Source organism: Leucopleurus acutus (genome assembly GCF_964270905.1).
Source record: "Leucopleurus acutus genome assembly, chromosome: 21".
Taxonomy (NCBI): domain Eukaryota; kingdom Metazoa; phylum Chordata; class Mammalia; order Artiodactyla; family Delphinidae; genus Leucopleurus; species Leucopleurus acutus.
The window spans coordinates 9,218,794-9,233,093 of NC_139163.1; the positions used below are offsets into that span (position 1 = coordinate 9,218,794).

Genomic DNA, 14,300 nt, shown 5'->3' on the forward strand with positions numbered 1-14,300 from the left:
ATCAGTATTTAGGGAGGATATATAGAGAGAATTTCTTTTAATGCTAATGCACTTTGATCTGTGGAATTAATATTTTTAGTTGCTCTCTGAGTTGAAAGGGCACATAAGAAAAGTGAAGTGTTTTTTGCAATTTTAACTGTGGTTACATGGAAGCCAATTAGAGCTACGAAGGGTCACAGAATAAAGTTATTATTATCTTGGGATTCCAGGTCAGGTTAGCTCAGAATTACCCTTAACTTATTAACTTTTCACTTACCAAGAACTTTACAGTTTATTCTTCCCTACTCATAGTTTCTGTCCATACAGCAATGACCTTTTAAATGGTAGTGAAAAGACCATTTATACCTGAAAGACGACTTCATTCTACCAGATTAAAGGTCCAGAGCCAATTGTAAGATTATATTTTAATACTAATTATTATATCAGGTAGCCGTGACCTCAGAGATTTAAAGAAGCATACACACGTTTTAAAGAAAAAATATTTCCTGTGATAGATATAAAAATATTGAGAACTCTCAGGGTTTGCTCTCTTAGGAATGTTCATATGTAAGAGACATTAGTATTGAGTGTATTTATCACGCTGCACATCACATCCCTGGTACTTATTTATCTTATAACTGGAAGTTTGTGCCTTTTGACCACCTTCCTCCCTCACACCATTCTCCCCCTTTGTAGCCACACATCTGATCTCTTTTTCTATGAGTTTGTTTGTTCATTTGTTTGTTTTTGAAGTATAATCGCCTACAACACCATGGTAGTTCCTGTTACACACCATAGTGATTCAGTATTTCTGTACATTACAAAATGATCACCATGATAAGTCTGCTTACAAGATGTCACTATAAAAAGTTATAAAGTATTACTGACTATATTCCCTATGCTGTGACTCATTTATTTCATGACTGCAAGTTTGTACCTCTTAATTTCTCACACTTTTAACTTTTACTTTAATTCCAGTGAATTTGGATAAATTTCTGGTTTCGCTTCTAGACTTCTAAGGATTTATACTCTATACTTGAATGTCACTTGGGAGAAAAACATGTTTTTCTCTATTTTTTATTAAGTTACTGGAAATAACAAAGCCATGTATTTTTATACCACTCCTCTCAAATTCTACTGACATAAAATGACCTGAAAGCTAATGTTAATTTGGTGCTAATTATGTTCCTAGAACCTGCCTGGGAAGTTTGTGACAGCTCCCTTGCATTTGTTTTCCTTCTGCTTGGAACACTTCTGCCCCAGGTGTCCATATGGGTCTCCATCCTACACTGGTCATCAGATGTTGTCTCATCCAAACCCTTCCATGCCCACCCTCTTCCAGATATGCTTTGAACCCCGACTCTGCTTTTCTGTAAAGGTCAAATATCCTCCTGAATTAGATGGTCATGTGTATAATTGCCTGAGGAAGTCAAGGAACTTAATTTTATTCTCTCTCTGCTGTATCCTCTATGCCTGAAATAGTGCCCAACTCTTACAAAGCATTTACTGGTTATTTCCTTACTCCCTATGCTATGGTGTGTCGGAAAATGCGCTGAAGGCTTTACTCGAATTCTTTCCCTCAGTCCTTACAGCTATCATAGATGAAGTTATGATTGTTATGTGGATAACCTGAGAGGCTTAAAATGAAATAATTTAAGATAGGACATCTAGTAACTTCATAAACCAGGCCTAGAACTCAGGTGTGATTAAGAAAAGCAAGCTCTTAACCTGTGACATACTTTCCCCATTTTGGCTGACAGTCTGGTTAAAGACATAAAGTCTGTGGTTTTCTTCTAAATCATACAAGATATACACTATCCAGTATAATTCTTAATGTGCTTGAAAAATCTTCAGATGTGAGTCCAGATATCCTATTAATTTAAGTTTGGTCAATTAGAATATTATTCTCTTCAACTATTTTGATTAATTAAGTAGTTACTATAGAACAGTAAAGATTCCTGGAACTGATTATACATAAATAGATAAATTACTACTTCAAATTATATAAGATAAATTGTGTGAAACAAATGTTTTATACATAATAAATATTCAGTGATTAAATGGATAAATGGCACAGATTGACATTCAGAATTGGTTAGTTTTTTTTTTTTTTTTTTTTGCTGTGGTACGTGGGCCTCTCACTGTTGTGGCCTCTCCCGTTGCGGAGCACAGGCTGCAGACACGCAGGCTCAGTGGCCATGGCTCACGGGCCCAGCTGCTCCGCGGCACGTGGGATCTTCCCGGACCAGGGCACGAACCCGTGTCCCCTGCATCAGCAGGTGGACTCTCAACCACTGCACCACCAGGGAAGCCCCAGAATTGGTTAGTTTTATACTCGCTTTCCACTTTCCTTCTTGAGCTATATTTCCAATGATCATTTTGTGAATTCTGCTTTTATCTTAAAAACATGTAAGATATAAGCAAAATTTGAGTTTACAAATTTAGAACACTGTCACGTGAGTGATACTAGCTATACATTAATTAGGTCGTGGTTATTATCAAAGAACATTTATTAAGCATTTTTAAGATTTAAGTGTAAATTACTTTATGTTAGTGTTATATTTCCAAAAAGGTTTTGACAAGGGGGAAAGCCTTTGCAGGAGCAGAAAGTGATATTCAACTGTAATACGTATAAATGTGTATATACGTTTCCATTATGGGAATGCATTTAAATTTTGCTATAAAAACTTGCTTGGCACTAGTATATTGTAATTACCTAATTATTTGCTTAATTAAATACTTTGTTGGCTAATCCAATGTGTGTTTAATCCAGAAGCAACTGTGTGGGAAGTAGTTCCCCATCTGCAAGGACACAGTGAGATTGCTCATCATAATCAGAGCAGGTCGCTAAGCTTTCTCCGTGTCTGAGCAGCTATAGGGGAAGGAGTAGAGTTCACTCTGCTCTCTCCACTATACAATTCAGAGAAATTGCAGCTTGGTATGACCCTTCCTGCAGCAGAACCGAGAGCAGAGAAAAAACCCCAGGCAGTAGATCATCTGCAGGAGACATAGAAGATAATGTCCAGTCTGTGCTTCATCCGCCATGTGGATTTGGACAATGGCACACAGAAATCATGATAACTCAAGAAACATTATTATTATCTGATAGCGACTCTACACATAGATGGCTGAACTTTGAGTTGTGGCCAATAGAAAATCTGAGAATTGTCTCTGACTAGTAGGAAAGCCTTGATATAAGAAACTAGTACCTAGTGAATTGTAATTGGTGTGATGATGGTAGGATGATCACATGATGAAGAGGCAGATGATTAGAATGGGGACGACTTAGAAAGGCAAAGACCGAAGTACTAGCTAAAATTTTCAACAGTTTCCCAAGAAAGAGGATTAGAAGTAAATAATTAGAGTTAAATCATATTATTTAAGGCTATCAACCTACTCAAAAAATACATCAACAAGTATCTATGGGGTAACTATTGAATGCCAGGAATTGTTCTAATTGTTGAGGTTATACAGGGAGGAAAACAAAACAAACAAACAAAATCCCTGCCCTGAATATTCCCACATACTTCATTTCAGCTGATTATTCTGATGGCTTGATTAAAAGTATGGGTAGAAAAAAGAGTTAAAAAGCTAATTTATTAGGAAAATGTACTGCAAAAATAGGGACATAGTTGTAAGAAAATGAAAAAATATTTTATGTATTAATTTGACAAGTTTTGGTGAGAAATACTTCTGAAGGGACTGGATTCATAACTTGTTCTATGTGAAACACAGTACCATGTATGCAGGAAAATGTAGAAAATGTGCTGGTTTCCTATGTAAATTTTACTAATAGTTATCTCACTAAAAATACAATCACTAAAAATCCTATCTCCCCAAACAGTGGGTAAGATGAATTCCATGAAGAGCTGGGAACCAATTTCAATAAGTCAAGTTGAGGTCAAGCTTCAAAGCAAAGAACTAAGACCCAGGGCCATTGGCAGGCTGTCAGATTTGGTGAACTTTCTAGCAGAGTGACAGCTGGGGCTAACGATTGGATGAGTACAAATTGTCCATGGTAATATAACACATTAGTTCCCCACTGCACACATTCTTCACATGTCTTTTTTCGAAGTTTGAAATGCTTAGGATGGCACTTTGATAATATTAGTTTAAAACTAGTCAACAGATATTTATTGAGTAACACTCTATGTTTCTATCAGCTCTTCAGTGTGAAATTTCACAAAGTAGGGTAACACAAAGGTGTGATAACTCAAATTTTATTGATAACTTTTCTTCTAAGTTTCTGTAATTAATACCCATAATATTAGAAGGCTTTAAGAAAATTTCGGATCTGAAGTTCATGATCCTCTCGAGAACATGTTCCTAAAAGCAGACTTACTGGAGAGGGAAATCATACAGCACAGGTGTATGTGCTTGTGGGCTCTGCTCTGTTCAATGACCTTTGGAGCTAAGACACGCCTACTGGGGTTTGAAAACCAGGTGACACTTTATCCATATTTATTAAAAAGTATTCATTTGGAAAGCAAATACCAATATTTTAAAAGTTAACTTTCATATGTTTTTATTAATCAGTGTATAGTAGATTAATTCTTAGCTAATTATTTTCATAGTATCAAGTACCTGAAATGTTGTGTAAAGTCAGCTTCCCACAGTTTTTATGTCAGCAACTATCAACATTAGATATGGTGCTGAGGATATACAGATAAGTGAGGGAAGGATGCTTTCCCAAGGTCAAGGGAACCACAACCTTGTTGGAAAGAGAGATCTGTACATTGACAATTACAATACTAGGAGTAGGCATAATTGATATTATTGCTGTATCAATGTAAATGGAAGAGAGAGATATATTCCTGGAGGGCAGTTAGGGATTTACCCATTAAAAGGTTTCTGTGACTTCTCCCCTACAGCCTGGCCCTTGGGGGTCAGAATCCTGTTCTCTTGTAGCTCAGTCTCTTAGGACAATACCTGACCTGCTCAGCCAACAAAAGGAAGGAAGGAAGGGTGGGTTATGAATAAAATCTACTCTTCAGTGGACAGCAGTTTAATCAGTTCGTGTGATATGGTATCTTAGGAAAATGGACCTGAGATTCTCTTGTATTAGTTCTTATTTGTGAAATTAGTTTCTTCTGCTCTTTTCTCAAACCCAGTTTAAATTATTAATGTTAAGAGTGGAGTTCAGGCTGACATGTGATTTACAAAATTGTGTACTGATTTTTTAAAGGCTTCTTTCTTAAAGTGGAGGTCAGTTGAAATATTTTTATATTCAAAACTTAGTCATTCTTATTGGGTTATGTTACTTCCGTGATTTGCTTGGTCTTTCATTTTTAAGGTATTTTCTTCTTCCTTTTAGAGCCACCGTTTCTATTTTCTTTCTTCACAAATTCAACTGTATTTTAAGTTCTTATTTGCATTGTGCTATAAGGAAATGGGTACAGTTTGTTACAGAATACAATGATACAGTGTAAAACTTGAGAGGAAATTTAAATATCGTCTGTTCCTCCTCGTTTAAAATTAAAAGGATGAAGCTGTGGGCGGTCGGGATTACTGGTTCAAGGTCATATCGTGTAGGGCATAGTTGAGACACTAACTCCGGTCTCCTGAATTCTTATTGCGTTGGGTGCAACCAAAGGTCTATACAGACTGTCTCTGAGTCAGAATGGTGCTTGAAATGGACTAATTTGATTTGACATTGTCCATGGTGCTATTGTAATTAAGTCATTCTGTGAATGTCAGCGCCTTGGGAAACATAATAAAGAGTTCCAGGTTACCGTTGCAGATACCAAGCAAGGGTCCTGAAGGCTGAGCGAAATCTACTTGCCAGCTTGAGTTCACAGATAGCTTTTCATTGCAATAAATGCTGGACACATAACTTGAAGTTCCATGTATGTCTTGTGTCTTCATCACACAGATGAAATCCTGTGGAAAATAATATCATCTCTGTGTACTTCTAGCTAGAACGTGTGGATCAAATCTGCGTGGGCCCAGTGGTGTCATTACCTCCCCTAATTACCCAGTTCAGTACGAAGACAATGCACACTGTGTGTGGGTCATCACCACAACAGATCCAGACAAGGTAAGGCTCTCATCTTCCCCCTCTGCATACCTGATGAAATCAGCACTCTGCCTGGGCAACTGTTTACAACGAACAACCTGGTGAATGTCATGCACCCTTGCATTTTGTTGTTTTAATTGAAAATCTTCTGCTGCATTGTGTGTGTATCTGTCTACATTTGTTGCAGAGCCAGTTTTAGATTCAGTTAATTCTTAGTGAGTATTCTCAGTGTGCTTGCCCTCTACTGGTTCTGGAGGTTATGTTTATGCTCTCTTTTTTCCAGTTTTATTGTGATGTGATAGTTGACATATAACATTGTATTAGTTTAAGGTGTACAACATAATACGTGTTTTTAAATGATTACCACAATAAGGTTAGTTAACATCCATCACCTCACATAGTTACACATATTTTTTCTTGTGATGAGAACTTTTAGTATCTACTCAGCAAAACTTGATGACTGATGGGTGGAGGGTGGGGAGTGAGGGGGGTGGTGAGGAGCCATGGGCAGGTGGTTTTGATTCTCTTGCTTAACACTGTGTCCACCTGGCTTCAAGTGCAGGTGCTGTAAGCGGGAGGAGGAGTCAAGAAGGGCTTCGGGACTTGTGGTGAAGCCCTGACCAGAATGGGCACAGGGTCTAGCTTCCTGGGGAGTCCTGGTGGGCGTCCGCTGTCCTTGCATAGTTACTGATGATGATGCCCTTCTTTACTCTCCTAATTATTCCAGATTGGAGCAATAGATTCGAAGTTCTCCCTACCTCGAACCAGGGAAAGGGCCTCAGAAACCAGTCTTTTATGGGAAGAGATGATGAGTTTGGCTCTAGGCGTAGTGAGAGTGAGGTGCCTGCTGTGTCTCCAAGTGGGTCTCCCTGGTAGAGGTCAATTCGGAATTCCCAGGTGTTTCCTTAGCTGCTGAAACCTGGGATGTGTGTGACATCATGCAGAGGAGACAAAGAGCCAAAGAGAGTCCTGATGGTGGCATCATCTTTCTCTCAGAGCCAGCCGGAGGGTGGACTGGGCTCCACTGTCATGAATGGTAGTGATCTTGCAACTACAAGTGCCACGTAGAGTTTTAAAATACTAAACTCTTGTATGGATGAAGTGGGATACCCTGGTGTTCCAACAGGGAAAGTAGTGGCTCCAAACTAAATCGTCAGGGGATTTGTTTAACCCCCTTCCAGTATTTTAAAAATTCATTTAAATCCAGATTACATATGGGATAATCATAAATATGTTCCTATATGGAAGATATGTCTGTATATCTGTGTTTCTGTTTCTTTCCAATTGTCAACTGAAAACACAGCCTAAAAGTTAAGGATTAGTTTTATTCGGCAGACGTACTGAAGACATAAGCCCAGGAGACAGCCTCTCAGATAGATCTCAGGGACTGCTCTGAAGAGGTACAGGAGGAGCCAGGATATAAAGGAGGTTTTGGAAAAAAACAGGCAGTCGAACATCAAAAGATCACTGTTAATAAGAGAAAACCAGACCTCTCAAGTTAAGGAATTTAGCGCTTTTCTATGTGTGGGAAGATGCAAGGGTCTGGGCTCAATGAAATCATTCCTTTGATACACAGCACCTCAACTGTCTAGGGCCAGTATCCTGTTTTTCTCCAACCTGAATCCCCTCAGGGTGCAGAGGCTGGTGGCTTGATGGCCACAACATCCTTTGTTTACTGATGCAGCAGGCAACGTTCTTCATCCACACTGTATATACTGAAATAATTGATATCTCTGTGCAAATAAAGGAAGCTTAGAGTTCCCATTGTCTAAACCCTTTACCTGACAGAGAGGAAGCTGAGACCCAAGGAAGGTAAGATTGCACAGCTCCTTACTCTTATTGCAGGATAAAAACACACGTGCTCTTTGCACTGCACTGTGATAGCCTCTTCCTTAGCTTTCTTCCTCCCTAAAGAAGAGTTATTTCTTTTGTAGCTATCTATTCCATTATCACTTTGACGAGAACCACAAGGAAGTGAAATAATAGGTTATTCAGTGCGTCAATAGGATATTTTTGGCTGTAGATAATAGAGGAGCTGACTAAAAGCCAGAAGTTTTAGGGAAAAAGTATTTCATGCAGAGCCAGGGAGATTCCAGGTTTAATTCAGGAACTCAGTAACTTTGCTGAGGGCTCAAGTGTTTGCCTTTCTTTTCTGGTCGGGTCTCCAGAGCAGTGATAACATCCCCCTTAGGTCACAAGATGCTGCCACACCATCACATTCAGTGTTCAGTGAAGAAATGTGGCATGTCTTTCTTAGAAATGGTAGGAATTGTCTAGAAATTCCCAGAGGCTTCCCTTCTGGTCCAATTGAGTAAAATGTCCACAATCCAGATCATGGACAGCCTGAGGAAAGAACCATCTGGAAGCCAGAGAAAGGGCCAATGGTTATGGATAACCAGTCATGTCTACCACATGCAGACAAGCAAAAGGTCAAAGGAAGAGATTTCGGTTATCACCAGATCTTTTGCTTTTCAAATGTTTCAAATCCCATTATAATCCTGTTTTACCCGACACCAGTAGACTAAAATTAGTTAAAACTCATTAAATATGTACTTTGATGTTTTGAAGTTGATTTTTAAACTTGGCCAAACTGCAAAGTGACAAATGAAATAATGAATTTATGCAGTTTGGGTTTTTACATTTTTCTTATTATACAAGTTCACTTTTGTCTCTCATGTTTTTGTACATTTACATAGATTTTTCTAAAGACTTCATATATATTTTATTGACTCGGAACACGTAACAATTAACAAGTTAAATTTCAGGAATTTTGTGTTATACTGCTTCAGAAAATTCTTTGCCTTCCTTTATTTATTTTGGTGAAATGTTCAGATAAGAACCAGGGCTTCCAGTTGATAGACTAACACACTGATCTTCTTACAAGAGCACTACTTAGTCACCTGAAGGCATCTTAATTAAGCAGAATTACCATCCAAATTAAGCAGCAGCCATTGCCATTAAGTATAATTAGGCTTAATTTGATTCCTTGGGAGACAGTCCACATAAGGGGGTTTCCCGATGAAGCGCATGGTGATGAAGGTATATTACATATTGAGCATAAGAGAAAAGAACAGTTATGTAAAGGTTTCCAGACAGTGACTCCTGCTAGAAGCATTAACAGAATTCTAGATAAGAAGAGTTGTTGGTACACCTTAATTTGTTGTTTGACATGCTTTGTAAACTTTAAGAAATAAGATCGAATAGAAATCTAAAATCAATTTCCAAATTGATGAGTCAATGAGAGATTAGTTAGTAAACTCCTCTTCTTTTGAAAGATTAACCCTCTCATGATGATTTATACTCTTTCCTGGTCTTAGATCTGCTTTGACCATTATATAACCAAGTTCCCTGTGTCAGTTTATACCAAGTGTTAACATAAAATGGCTGATAGAAAGTAATTATTGTGGGAAGTTCATTGTGTCTCTTAGTAACGTATGTTACAATTTGTAATACTGAGGGATGTCAAGTTAAAAGGAATACTAGAAGTCTGTTCACTTACATATGTTTATTTATATACATATATAATTATCCTCATGTATATTATATTAAAACACATATATAATGCATATTAGAATTATATGTATTAATATAATGTGTATTATATTAATATGCATATATTAGGAGAACCTGATATGTAGGCAAAAAGTTGGGGAAAAAAAACAAAAAAGTTCCTCAAGAAGATTCAATTTAGTGGAGAAGCAGGTTTCTAAAACAATTGTTCTTGCCGAACTAGTCTAGTAGAAATTCAGTAAAAATGAATACAAGTAATAAGATATTTATTAATATATTTTATTGTAAACACGTTCAACAATATGTATTTTCTCAGGTAAAACTCTTGAGGAGTCCTGTGACCAAATTCCCTAAAAGTAATAGGTGGTTAGTGAACCACAGATTATGGGAATTATTAGCAAATGCTCACCAACATTTATCCCTGGGGTTTTCATTGAAAGGATTAAACATGGAAGACAGCTTTCCTTGGAATCCTTTGATGTATGGATATATGTGTGTGTGAGTGTTTATTTTTTTCTCAAATACATTTTGTGCTGGCATAATTTTAGTACCTAATTTTAATTTGAGCTCCTCAGAGAGTAGTATTCTTTTGGTATTAAACTCAGGATTGAAGTGATTTAAGACATTTGAACGTTGTCTTATGTAGTTCATCCAGGCTGCTATAACAAAATATCACAGACTAGGTGGCATACAAAAAACAACCATTTAACGCCTAATGGCTTTGAGCCCCAGTATTTCCTTATGGTGTTAACAGCACCCACCTCTGAAGGTTGTTGTGAAGAGGATAAAGTCAGTGTAAAACACCTAAAACGTTTTCTTCCAAATACTAAGACAAATGCCTCCTTCCTGCTCTTCCTCCCCTTGCTCCTCCCTCTTTCTCCATCCCTTCCTTCTCTTCACTATTATTATTAATAATAATAAAGCTAGATTCAAAAAGACATAAATGGAACCCTGAATGGCAGGTAAAGGGTTTAAATGTGATGCTAAGGGCCCAGGGTGTCAGTGTAGGGCACCGCATGGAGGGAAGGAAGGACATTATAATGCACATTATGTCTTAGAGACCATTCTGCCCACAGTCAGATGGACAGATTTGAAGGGCACAAGATCGGAAGCAGGAAACCTCAGGACTTTATTTTAATTATGAGACAATATGAACCTAGATCAGCACAACGGCATCAGACTTGGAGAGAAGAAAATGCATTTGAGAGATATTTAAGAGATGGGTAACCAGTCACAGCAATTTATACATTTATATTGCACCTTTGATTTAATGAATAACTTGACATCTAAAGACAAATAAGAAAATTTCCTTTATGTTCAGTGCTTTTAAGAAAATACAGCTGTTTATCAGAGTCCCTTTGGGGGAAGGAGCATTGACTTCTTTTATTATTCAGCGGATTTTGTACATAATTTCAAGTAACAAATTCATGCAGATACAGAAAAGGCATTCATTTCCATTTACAACATTTTAAGCTGTTTTGAAATGGAATTTGAATAGATATAGTTCAGTAGACTTTCTTTTCCCATTAGGGGAGTCACAGATTGGTGGAGAAGCAGAGACTAGACACCACTGTCAGCTATAACACTGCACTAAGCATCCTTGTGTTTCCCTCACAGACACCCTTCCAGCCCAAATGCCACGATGGGGTCTGTTTACTTTTCTTGTATGTCACTAATCTCTGCCGGGAAAGTTGGGTTCCTTGCCAGCTTCCCTTCACTGCACGTTAGGGGCTCCCTTGTATCCTTCTGGGCCGTCATCCTTCATCTTGTGTTATTGATTCATTACTTCGTCCTTGTCAACTCTCCAATATATTCCCCTCTCTGTACCAGCTCTCTTGTTGTCAACGTCCTCCCCATCATCACTGTTTAATATTTGCAGCCTCTTTCATGAACTGAGTTAGGGTCACGTGACTTTCCTTCTCCGGTCTCTGGACTTGCCCTTCCCGATATCCTTTCTTCTCTGTCACAGGGACACCTGCACTCTCTTCATTGGGCTCAGCTCTGACTCTTGACTTCTTTACCCAAATTTACTTATTTTTATATCTCTTCTTGGCACTCAAAAGACAATAGAAAACAAGGTGTGTGCTTTTGATTTGCTTGCATTTTAAGCCCAAACCTGAATTACACACACATGCACACTCACATACACACATGTGCACACAAGTGTATGTGTACACACACACACACATGATGGAGACAGCATCAGTAGTGTGCAGACTGCAGTACAGAGGTGAAAAATGACTGCGGAGAGGTAGACACAGGCTTTGTGTGTAGCAATAATTGTATGTCCCCATGTGCCCAGAAGAATGACTCTTGGTCCTCAGGAAGGAAGGGTGGAGAAGGTTTTATATTGTTTTGTTTCTCTTCTGTTTTCTATAAGTGGTGTGTGTGTGCTTTATGATAAACGGAGACAGGAATATCCATTTTCTTTGAGGCTCTGAGGTTCCCTAGTTAATTCTTCTGTTCCTGGTTAACTTTACACATCTTAAAAGTGGTCACCTTTTATTTTTCTTTTAATATGTATCACCTACTCACGCTTTGCGCTTATATACATTTCCTTTCTTCTTTTCAGTGCTCTTCTTATTTAACACAATAGTAATTATTACAAGTAGCAAAACAAAACCTATTCATTCAGCAAATTTTTGAGCCACACACTCTTTTTTTTATATCTTTATTGGAGTATAATTGCTTTACAATGTTGCATTAGTTTCTTCTGTACAACAGAGTGAATCAGCTATACGTATACATATATCCCCATATCCCCTCTCTTTTGCATCTGCCTCCCACCCTCCCTATCCCACCCCTCTAGGTGGTCACAAAGCACTGAGCTGTTCTCCCTGTGCTATGCAGCTGTTTCCCACTAGCTATCTGTTTTACATTTGGTAGTGTATATATGTCCATGCCACTCTCTCACTTCTTCCCAGCTTACCCGTCCCCCTCCCTGTGTCCTCAAGTCCATTCTCTACGTCTGTGTCTTTATTCCTGTCCTGCCCTAGGTTCTTCAGAACCATTTTTTTGTTTGTTTTTTAGATTCCGTATATATGTGTTAGCATACGGTATTTGTTTTTCTCTTTCTGACTGACTTCTCTCTGTATGACAGACTCTAGGTCCATCCACCTCATTACAAATAACTCAATTTTATTCCTTTTTATGGCTGAGTAATATTCCATTGTATATATGTGCCACATCTTCTTTATCCGTTCATCTGTCGATGGACACTTAGGTTGCTTCCATGACCTGGCTACTGTAAATAGTGCTGCAGTGAACACTGTGGTACATGTATCTTTTTGAATTATGATTTTCTCAGGGTATATGCCCAGTAGTGGGATTTCTGGGTCATATGGTAGTTCTATTTTTAGTATTTTAAGGAACCTCCATACCGTTCTCCATAGTGAGCCACACACTCTTGTAGATAATTGGGAAAGAGTGATGAACAGAGAGCTAAGGTCTGCTCTCTGTGGAGATGCCACAGCGAAGGAAGAGGGAGAGAATCAGCCAACAGCCCAACTCAGTAAAATATATTCAACTGGTGACCGGGAATCTCATGACAATGAAACAGGATGGAGAAATCATATATTGAGGATATTAGATATTTATAAAATAAAGTTAAACTTTGTATAATGCTTACCACCTAGACGTAACCCAGACGTATATTTTTTTTTTAGTATATGGGCTTCTGTTTTTTAACGTACACACATCCTGACTTAGCAAAAAATGAGGTCACACTCTAAAAGCTTTTATGTCACCCTATTAAAGGACAAAGGGAAAAGTGTCCACAAGTAAAGTGGAGGAGGCTGTGTATTTTTTTCTTTTTTTATGATTAGGTTGGCGAAAAATTTCCTTTGGTTTTCAAGTAAAAATAAAAGACACATTTTTCATTTTCACCAAGAACTTTATTGAACAATGTATTCACCCTTTTGTTCCACTACCTTCTGCCATCTTTCAGGAAACTTCATAATCCCATCTTCCCAAAACTTCTTATCTTTTTGAGCAAAGAACTGTTCCAGGTGCCTTTTACAGTCTTCCAGGGAATGGAAATTTTTCCATTAAGAGAATTTTGTAAAGACCGAAATAAATGGAAATCTGAAGGTGCAATGTCTGGTGAATACAGTGGATGAATCAGAACTTCCCAGCCAAGCTGTAACAGTTTTTGCCTGGTCATCACAGAAACACGCTGTCTTGCGTTATCCTGTTGCAAGATTATGCATTTTCTGTTGACTAATTCCGGATACTTTTCATCGAGTCCTGATTTCTGTTGGTCTAATTGGGAGCAGTACTTGTTGGAATTAATACTTTGGTTTTCCGGAAGGAGCTCATAATAGAACTCCCTTCCAATCCCACCATATACACAACATCACCTTCTTTGGATGAAGACTGGCCTTTGGTGTGGTGGTGGTGGTTCATTTCACTTGCCCCACGATCTTTTCCATTCCACGTTATTGCACAGTATCCACTTTTCATCGCCCGTCACAGTTTGTTTGAAAAATGGAACGTTTTGGTTATGTTTAAGTAGAGAATCACATGCGGAAATACAGTGAAGAAGGTTTTTTTCACTTAACTTATGTAGAACCCAAACATCAAAGCGATTAACACAACCAAGCTTGTGCAAATGATCTTCAAAGCTTGATTTGGATCTTTTGAGTATGTCGGCTGTCTCCTCCGTGGTATAACGTTGATTGTTTGATTTGATCACTATCAACTTCAGCTGGTCTACCTGCCCATGGAGCATCATCCAGCATGAAATCTCCAGCATGGAACTTCGCAAACCACTTTTCACACGTTCAGTCAGTCACAG

At 38.2% G+C, this 14,300-nt stretch overlaps 1 protein-coding gene across 1 annotated transcript in view; it reads left to right on the forward strand.

The window, feature by feature from the left end:
• The window catches only part of CSMD1 (CUB and Sushi multiple domains 1), a gene marked incomplete at its 3' end in the record, with an annotated part of 1,744,596 nt that overhangs the window by 1,272,699 nt on the left and 457,597 nt on the right, over positions 1 to 14,300 (forward strand). Inside the window, exon 10 of the mRNA XM_082863948.1 lies at positions 5,895 to 6,016. Within this exon, the coding sequence (XP_082720074.1) occupies positions 5,895 to 6,016 (122 nt within the window). The remainder of the gene's footprint in view (positions 1 to 5,894; positions 6,017 to 14,300) is intronic.